Below are 9,321 nucleotides of genomic sequence, written 5' to 3'. Positions count from 1 at the left end.
TTCTTATATTTCATCACCTTGCAATTCATGAATAGGTGTTGATTCATTTTATCAATCTTATGAATATTTCCCATTTACTACCCAACTATCAAATTATCCATTGTTTGTTCATATATTTTCCTGCATTTTCTCATACACCAAACATACCCAAGCTTCATATTTCATATCCTTTGATTCCCTACAAACCATTCCTAAAACATAGCCTCCATCCATCCAAAGTGCCTTTGTCGAAACCCTAGCCTTCCATAAGGATTTCCTAAATTTTAGGAATCCTAATCCTAGCCTCCCTTTTCAATTCCTATATTTTAGGATTATCTCTTGACCTAGTTAAAACCCTAATCTATCTTCCAATCCCTCAAAATTCAAAATACACCCCTTACCCTTTTTCAAACTTCAAATCCTAACAACTCCCATCCATCTTATCATCTAGGATCAAACTCTAGCCACCTTATCCATCATCCAAACCCTATATTCCATCTCCAAATCCCTAAATTTTAGGAATTATCCTAGACCAATACAAACCCTAATTCTCATCTTTTCTTGCCCTAGCCAAAACACTCTAACCCTAATCCATCCCCTCCATTTTTTAAATTCCCCTTAGCCACCATCCAAACCCTAGCCGCACTTCACCATACTAACCCTAATCATCACCTAAGTAGTGCCAACACCAAGGATCATCATCAAGTCATGCCACACTGCATCAAACACACAAATTCATCACTTAGATCACCCTAACTCATCATTATCATCATCAATTTCATCACTAAACATCATACCTCCATCAACCTAGGGACCTTCCATTACCATAATTCGTTCAAAGTCAAGCAAGTTCGCGAGAGACATTTGGTCATCACAAGGCAAAACAAGCTAGCAAATCCTTAATGTTTAGGGACTTGACCGATGTTCCTACACCCTCCCCTGGGAGGTGGGCCCCCAGTGCCGAGGGGTGGGATCAAAACCACCCCCGCTCAAGCCACAATCCATTAGGTCTAAAAATTATTTTTTGGTCTAAAATTTATGAATACAAAATGAATTTAAGCTCATTAGAGTTGAACTTTATATTGTCTTGACCTCCTACGCCAACTTTTATATAGGAGACTAATGTAATACAATAGTCATACTTAAGTAATGTAAGACTTACTATATCTAATAACTTGAATACAACTTCAAGTTTTCAACAAGTTGTAAATATCTATATACAATATATTTATTTAATAAATATTTATATTAAAATTAAAATTTAATTTTTTATATTAGGGGAGGCAGAGTGGGGGGCGGGGTGCTAATGGTGGAAAAGGATCAATTCGATAGATCATGAAAACGTTGCATTCTTATGAAGCTATATCGGGCCAGCTTGTAAGTCCTACCAAATCTTCTATGTTCTTTTCTAATAATTTTCTTCTTGGTAGGAAGAGTGAGGTGCTTTGGATTATAGGTTTTGTGAAGGGGAAGTGGCCTTGTAATTATCTTGGAGTTCCATTGCATGTGGGTCAACTCACAGCTCGATTATTTGAGCCTTTACTTATTAAAGTGCAGAAGAAACTTGCGGGATGGAAGAGTAACACTTTGTTATTCAGGGGAAAAATAACTCTTATCAAACATGTTCTTAGTGGTATGCCCATTCATATTCCGATTGGAGTCTATAAAGCTTTGATTTTCATTTTCTCTAATTTTCTTTGGGGTTGTAGGGAGGAATCAAAGAAAAGAAAATGGGTAGCTTGGAGTTGAATTTGTTTACCGGTGTAAGAGGGTGGCTTGGGCATTAGAGATCTCGCCGAAGTTCAATATTCTTTATTTATGAAATTTGCTTGGAAATTATTGGTTGGAAACTCTTTATGGGCTGAAATGTTTAGGAAAAAATATGTTGACGATGGTCATCCGGCTTTAGTTTTGGGCACTCAGAGGGGTACTAGGTTCTGGAAAGGGATCATGGATGTATTTCCATTGTTGATTAGGAATTCCAAATATTTGATTCAGAGTGGGGAGATAAATTTTTGGTTTGATAATTGCTTGGAAGATGGTTCTTTGGCAAACTCAATAGAGGAATCCGAAATTGAATGTGGTTCTTGTTCATTATGGTTGGGGTGAGCATAGGCTTTGAGAATTGGTACCAGCGAAAATTGTTACAAAAGTTATTTCTTCTCAAGTAAGGCTGAGAGCTAGACGAGATCTATTCATCTAGGTGCCGAAGTTTGATAGTATTTTTAGCACCAAGTCAGCATAGGATATCATCCAAAGGAGAGGTAATATTTGTTCTTGGAGGAAATGGCTGTGGCAAAAACATGTTCCAAAAAAAATGTCCTTTGTTTGTTGGAGAGCTCGAAAGGAAGCATTACCTGTGGATGCATTGATTCAAAAAATTGGTATTCCAATAGTTTCCAAATGTAATTGTTGTTTTTCTTCTCAGGTTGAAACTATTTATCATGTGTTGTGTGAAGGAGAGATGGCACGTAAAGTGTGGGATTATTTTGCTGCCGTGTTTGCTATTAGACTTCCTCAGTTACGTACTTGGCAGGGTGTGGTGAACGTCTGGTGGCTTCAGGCATCAAGAACTTCTCAAGTTGGGTTGTGTAGAGGTATACTTCCCATTTTAATTTCTTGGGCACTTTGGCGTTCAAGGTGTGCGGCACATATGGAGGATGAGGCCATGAAGTAGGAAGTGGTGGTTCGGATGGTCAAATATTATTTGCTGGATATCTCTTCATAGGTTCAGTGCTTTTCAAGGTTGTCGTCTAGAGATGAAAGAATACTTACGGAGCTTAATTGTCCTATTGCTCCTATTACCGTAAAGCTGCCTCCTAAAGCAATAGCATGGACTAGGCCAAGTAGGGGATTGTTGAAACTTAATGTGGATGATGGTTCGAATGGAAACCTAGGACCTTCTGGAGGTGGTGGTATTATACCAGACAATCGTGGTTGTGCTTCGGCGGGATTTGCGCATTATTACGGTACCTCGACTAATTCATTTGTTGAAGGGCGTCCATTATTGGATGGGCTTAGATTGGTGCAGCAACTTGATGTTAGAAATTTAGTAGTGGTGGAATGGATCACATCTGGTGCTTGTAATCTCCGATATATGTAGGATTTTTGAGAAGAAATTCAGTCTCTTTTCCGATTGCTGAATTGTCGAATTTATCACATCTATAAATAAGTCAATATGGTAGTGAATTTTTGGCAAATGAATGTGCTAATAGTAACATCATGGAAATTGTTGGAAATGATAATGGTATTGGAAGGCTGCGGGGTCTCTTGAGAACGAACTACTTGGAATTGCCTCATTTACGTAGATAAGTTCTAGTGTCTTGCTTACTCGTATATGGTTATTCCTACGCCTTAGTGATGATTTTTTAATAAAGGTTCTATTTTATTAAAAAATATATGCATAATGTGTCACCAACTTTTATAAAGATGGACAAACCGAATGCTTTTGTGGCTTTGTGAAAGGTAGGGAGGGAATCTCATATATATCGTGTTTACTAGCTATTTATATGACCTCCAAAAGCGATATATGCGCCTACTTTTTCAAATCTCCAAAAGTCTAAAAGCAAGTAGGAAATAGAATAAAAGTGTACTTATCAACTTCCCAACACCCACAATTTCGCTGCAGCGAGTCTCTCTTATTAGAGTTCGAGCCATCCAGCCCATGTTTTGAGCCTACAAAAGATGAATGGAACTACTTTGGGGGATGGCCTAGACAAGTGCCCATTACTGCCTTTAACCTGCGTTATAGATTTATGTCGAAGATTTGCAAGCAAACAATGTACAAAGGGTACGTATAGATAATTAGCATAGATAAAGATAAAGCACCATTTGCATGCTTTGCCTGCCCAGAAACTAATACGAAGGCATGATATGATGCCCGGCCAAAATAAATCAGGTCCATCACTTTATAGATTAAAAATGGTAGAAATTTTGTCTGTTATAATGATTGTCCATGGGATGGCAACTTACTGCATGCATTCTTTCAGAACTGGGTCTTTTTGTAAAGAGGTTTGTCCCAAGAAAAATAAAGGATATATAGAAAGGGATCGAACTACTGCACAAAAGCCAATTTGAGACGTGGTATGGCATGTTAGATCATGTCAATCGTGTCCAAATAATGTTTGAAAATGGTCTTCTTTGGGTGATGGGGCTACAGGTGAAAAAATCAATTATAAGTCTTTGAGCTTGATTATGAGATAATAACTATAGGAATTTAGACTTTAAACCTAGTGTGATATACCCGATTTTGATAAATGATAAAGGTAAATGGTGCATGAAATTCTATATTGTTTGAGAATGAAAAGTTATTGCTCTTTATAATGTTTTAATGATGCTCTAATTGTATCATTGATTAATTCTTTTAGAGTATAGGTCATACGGCTTGGACTTTAGGTCATGCAGCTTGAACTTTTCATTGTGGCGTTATAATTGGTATCAAAGTATATCCCAACAAAAAATGTGGGACTTGAGCTGTAAGGAAAATTTTTTGATCTTTATAATATCCTAATAGGGCTTCAATTGTATGTGTTACATCTAGGCTTTGTAAATGCTTTTTTACTATCTCTACTATTATTGAAACTAGAAATTTATTAACGAGGATGGGGATCCTAACAACTTCCCCATAACAACTTATCCAAGTAATATTAATGAAGAATAAGAAATGGATCAAAATGGTTTGCTCTCTTGTTTTATATATAGGGCAGTAATAAGTTTAGTGTCATGCTGCAACTACTGATGCAGACTTATATATAGTTGTTTGCCTGAGGTAATTAAGGCTCCATGGTGTCCGAAATGGGCAGCACTTAAGACAGTGGATTTGCTGAGGACATTGGTTTTGCCTTCTTCTCAGGCAAATTATAGGACACCTCCTAAGGTGAAGAAAGAGAGAAAATAATGAATTTTGATGCATATCATTTGCCATAGGGGGGATGGCGGCATGTAAAACTCGTGTGTATCATATTCAAAAAGGAATAATGTCACTATATCGTCTCATTTTGTCTCCTCATTTTGACCGTTCATACATTAATTATAATTTTTTTTTATATTTTTTTTCTTTTACTTACTGATTAAGGAAGTAACTATTAGTGCATTGATATTTTAAAAAAAATTAAAAAAATTAAAAAATATGAAAAAAATATGAATAAGAAAAATTAAAAAAGTTAAAAAATTTTTTTTACCTTGGGACACGTCCAATGGTCACTGCTTGGCAGCATCCTAGCAGCACTCTTAAAAAAAAATGGAGAGTTTTGAATGAGAAAGGAATGGTTGAGCTGGAAAAATGAGGTAGTTTTTTCATATGGATGGCGAGGAATATTTTACCACTCACTTTGCAATCAAACTCCATTGAGGTGACATTCAATTCCGAGCATCAAACCACAAAGAGAATTATGAACCATCTATCTAGATGGCATAATCCTGAGCATCATATAACTTTAAGCAGCAACCATTGGCGCATAGCGCCGGAGTTTTTGACCCTTAACCCCACCCCACTCCCTAACATTAATGCTGATGCCAGATGCGGTGTGCATGGTGCGCCTACTTTGCAAATTCCCCATGAAAGTTGGTCTCAACCTCAACCTAATAAGCAATTCCTCACTAACGACAAAGATAGTGTGCACCTTTCATTATCCGAATGCTGAGTACTTTATTAATTACTTTCAAAACTCGTATAGATTCTTAGATAACTGAGTAATAGAAAAATAATTTGACAATCTAAAACTATACGAAACATTACTCTTGAAACTTAACATTGCCCATCCAGCAAAGGTGAATTGCAAAGGCACATCTGTTTTATTACTACCAGCTAAGATGGTATGTCACATCATATGGACATTCTTTCTTTTTTAGACGTGCCTACATTTGCCATTTGCATAAAGAGGTAAAGGGTCCCTCACTTCTGAAAAAAAGGTAGCAGCGAAGGGTATTTTGGTCATGGTATACATTTTCATATGATCATTCATAATCTCTGGGAGTTTCTTCAGCTCTACTCTTCTTTGGTGGTTTACATTAGAGTTTAGACAAACAAGCCCCTAGCTCTTCTTAAGATTTGGAACCAGCAGGTCCTGTACTGCTGCTCATTCCCTCACTCGCGGAAGAAACCGTGTACATCTTTCCTCGACAAGCTTCAAATAAACCTTAACAGACAAAAAGGAAGCCTTTTCTTTCTTTTTACCTGTTTGGGCCAAATTGCACATCTTTCTTGAATAAAGTTTCAAGTAAACCTTAATGCAATGACTGAATGAATGATTTTGGAAGCCACCAAAGTCTCCATTTTCAAACGGACAAGAATGATAGAGCCCAGATTCAGATTCAGAGCCGTAGCTCTCCTCTCTGTGATTCTTGTTGTAGGTTCATCTCTGAAGGCACAATCAGCTATAGGAGTGAACTGGGGGACTCTGTCATTCCACAAGCTGAAGCCCTCCACAGTGGTGGATCTCCTGAAAGTCAATAAGATACCAAAAGTGAAGCTGTTTGAGGCAGACCCGGATGTTTTAGAGGCTCTCATGGGGAGTGGGATACAGGTCATGGTTGGTATCCCTAATGAGATGCTGACTGCCTTGAGCTCATCCACTGTGGCCTCTGATTTGTGGGTTCGACAGAATGTGTCCAGATATGTGGTTAAAGGTGGTGTTGATATCAGGTAACTTCTCTTCTTAGGCTTATTTCTCTCAAAATTTTTGAATTGCTCCTACCTTCTTTTTCTGGGTTCTGTCTTGTCGTCTGTGGATCTTAATCATTTAGTTGTTTTGGTTACCAAACGTTGGATGATCAACTCCACTGAGTAAATCGCCATGCGGCTCATTTATTTCCACCCATTCACTGAGCAACCACGAAAAAAGGATTAGCCTTTTTCTCTTTTTTATGGCTTAATTGTATTGTCAAGTATGCACATTGTCATCAAGTATGATATGAGCATTTGTCGCCCAGGGTGATACTGGTATATCTTGGGCAGTGATCTACTCGATCTGCTTAGTCGGGCATATGAGCAATGCCTAATTGGGGGGGATTACTCATTAATTTGAAAGTGTAGCCAAAATGATTTTTTCTGCTTGGCATTGAAAATTCCCCCACAATAGAAGGTAATTGTTATTCTCTCACGAATGGGAAATTATTGTTTCCTATATTCAGAGTAGGTGCTAAACTAGTGGAATAATTATTCCCCCACAACAACAAAGAGATGAGATGAAAGTTGAATAAAATATTACTAGAATATTATTTTTATTTTGGGATTTGAAAAAGTAGAATTGTTTATTGTATTTTGTGTGAGAGTTTGAAAAAGTTGTAATGATTAGATGAGATGAGATGAGATAAGATGGTTTGTGAAAACAAACAATGCAACCTTAGATTTAAATAATATCAGAATTTTGACACAAAGCTTAAAATGATCATTTAGTGGCTATATCAAATTCATCCAGGAAAGGAAAAGAGAGAAAGGTAAAAAAAAGGCCGGTCCATGGATTAGTCTACTTCATGCACTATCTCCACTTAAGTAGTGTACTTTGGGCTTCTGGTAGTTCAATTGAACTGCTGATAATTCTGAGCCTGTCCAATGGAAGCTTTGAATTTCAACTTCTCCAATCTTCGCCTTGTGAGAGCAATAGGACCTTAGTTTTATTAATGAACCATCACTTATGGCAGAGGAATACGATGCTACAAACCAACATTTAGAATATACAAAATTAAATAAAGCTCAAACCAAGATGTAAGCTTAATTCTGGTCTTTCTTCAAATAGTTTTTTCTTCGCCAAATTGCCCGAGACCTACGCTTTTTTGAATCCAATCGTAGATATTATGCCAGGAAATACTGTAACTGTGAATACTGAGAGAGAGAGAGAGGAGAGAGAGAGAGAGAGAGAGAGAGAGAGAGAGGAATTCTTAGAATCGATAGAACTCGACTGCCCGTAACAGTGTTACGTTATAAATGACACATCTTAATAAGAGTGCACAGTATGTGTTGGATATCTCTCTATCTCTCTCGCACACAGGAGTTTCAAGTTTCCATCAACAAGCTATTCAGTTCTTACCTTGTCATTGCAGGTATGTTGCTGTAGGAAATGAGCCCTTCCTTTCTAGTTATTCAGGTCAATACGAGTCATATGTCATGCCTGCACTGCTCAACCTACAACAGTCCTTGGCCAAAGTGAATCTTGCAAGCTACATAAAGTTGGTGGTTCCTTGCAATGCTGATGCCTATGAGTCCTCTATTCCTTCTCAAGGGGCATTCCGACCTGAACTGAATGAAATTATAACTCGACTTGTTTCCTTCCTGAACTCAAATGGTTCCCCCTTTGTAGTCAATATCTATCCATTTCTAAGCCTCTATGGGAATTCGGATTTTCCACAAGAATATGCATTCTTTGAGGGGACTACTCATGCCGTTACAGATGGGCCCAATGTTTACTACAACGCATTCGATGGAAATTTTGACACTTTAGTTGCAGCACTGAGCAAACTTGGATATGGTCAGATGCCTATAATTATTGGGGAGGTTGGTTGGCCAACAGATGGAGCCATTGGCGCAAATCTCACTGCTGCGAGGGTTTTCAATCAAGGGCTCATAAATCATGTTGTGAGTAACAAAGGAACCCCATTGAGGCCAGGTGTGCCTCCTATGGATATTTACCTTTTCAGTCTACTTGATGAAGGGGCAAAGAGCATACTTCCAGGAACCTTTGAGAGACATTGGGGCATTTTTTCCTTTGATGGCCAAGCTAAATATCCACTAAACCTTGGTACGGGCAACAGATTATTAAAGAATGCAAGGAATGTTCAGTATCTCCCATCTAGATGGTGTGTGGCAAACCCATCTACAGATTTTTCAGCTGTGACAAATCACATGAAACTTGCCTGTAGTGTAGCAGATTGCACGACACTTAACTATGGGGGATCATGTAATGGCATTGGAGCAAAGGGAAATATCTCATATGCATTCAACAGTTACTATCAGCTGCAAATGCAGAATTCACAGAGCTGCGATTTTGATGGGCTTGGTATGGTCACTTTCCTTGACCCTTCTGTTGGTGATTGTAGGTTTCTTGTTGGCGTCACTGATGTTAGTTCATCAAGTTTTCGACCAGTGCATCGGTGGGTTATTCCTTGGGGTTTAATTGTGTGGGGATTTTGGGTCTTTGTAATGTGAAACGAGGTTTCGTTGGTGGGTTTTTCACAGTCCCCCTCTTCTGAAACTAGGAATGCTAAACATAGGAGACAGAATACTATAGTAATTTAGAAAATCAAAATTATTCCAGGTATGTGATTGACCGAGTGTATCATGTAAGAAACAGAGTAAACGCCTGTGGAGCTGAATTATTCAATTATACTCTATATCCAACTAGATCA

At 38.0% G+C, this 9,321-nt stretch overlaps 2 protein-coding genes across 2 annotated transcripts; both read left to right on the top strand.

Moving 5' to 3' along the window:
- The first annotated feature begins 1,314 nt into the window (after positions 1-1,314).
- On the top strand, positions 1,315-3,082 carry LOC108996507. Its single transcript, XM_018972439.2, has 4 exons — positions 1,315-1,356; positions 1,689-1,742; positions 2,408-2,560; positions 2,708-3,082. The coding sequence occupies exons 1-4, from the start codon at positions 1,315-1,317 to the stop codon at positions 3,080-3,082; spliced, it is 624 nt and encodes a 207-aa protein (XP_018827984.2).
- A 2,885-nt stretch (positions 3,083-5,967) lies between these two features.
- LOC108996581 (glucan endo-1,3-beta-glucosidase 5-like) lies at positions 5,968-9,296 on the top strand. The gene is made up of 2 exons (XM_018972562.2): positions 5,968-6,622; positions 8,020-9,296. The coding sequence occupies exons 1-2, from the start codon at positions 6,225-6,227 to the stop codon at positions 9,119-9,121; spliced, it is 1,500 nt and encodes a 499-aa protein (XP_018828107.1). The 5' UTR covers positions 5,968-6,224; the 3' UTR covers positions 9,122-9,296.
- Positions 9,297-9,321: the final 25 nt, after the last annotated feature.

The sequence above is a fragment of the Juglans regia genome, chromosome 3 (genome assembly GCF_001411555.2).
Source record: "Juglans regia cultivar Chandler chromosome 3, Walnut 2.0, whole genome shotgun sequence".
Taxonomy (NCBI): Eukaryota; Viridiplantae; Streptophyta; class Magnoliopsida; order Fagales; family Juglandaceae; genus Juglans; species Juglans regia.
This window is presented reverse-complemented; position numbering and strand designations above follow the sequence as displayed.

Bases quoted from the DNA above. Each gene is read 5' to 3' on its own strand.
- LOC108996507 (XM_018972439.2), top strand. From the start codon at position 1,315: ATGAAAACGTTGCATTCTTATGAAGCTATATCGGGCCAGCTT. The intron at 1,743-2,407 runs GTAAGAGGGTGG...TTTTCTTCTCAG, and splicing joins AGTTGAATTTGTTTACCGGT to GTTGAAACTATTTATCATGT. The intron at 2,561-2,707 runs GTTGGGTTGTGT...ATCTCTTCATAG, and splicing joins AGGCATCAAGAACTTCTCAA to GTTCAGTGCTTTTCAAGGTT.
- LOC108996581 (XM_018972562.2), top strand. From the start codon at position 6,225: ATGATTTTGGAAGCCACCAAAGTCTCCATTTTCAAACGGACAAGAATG. The intron at 6,623-8,019 runs GTAACTTCTCTT...TTGTCATTGCAG, and splicing joins AAAGGTGGTGTTGATATCAG to GTATGTTGCTGTAGGAAATG.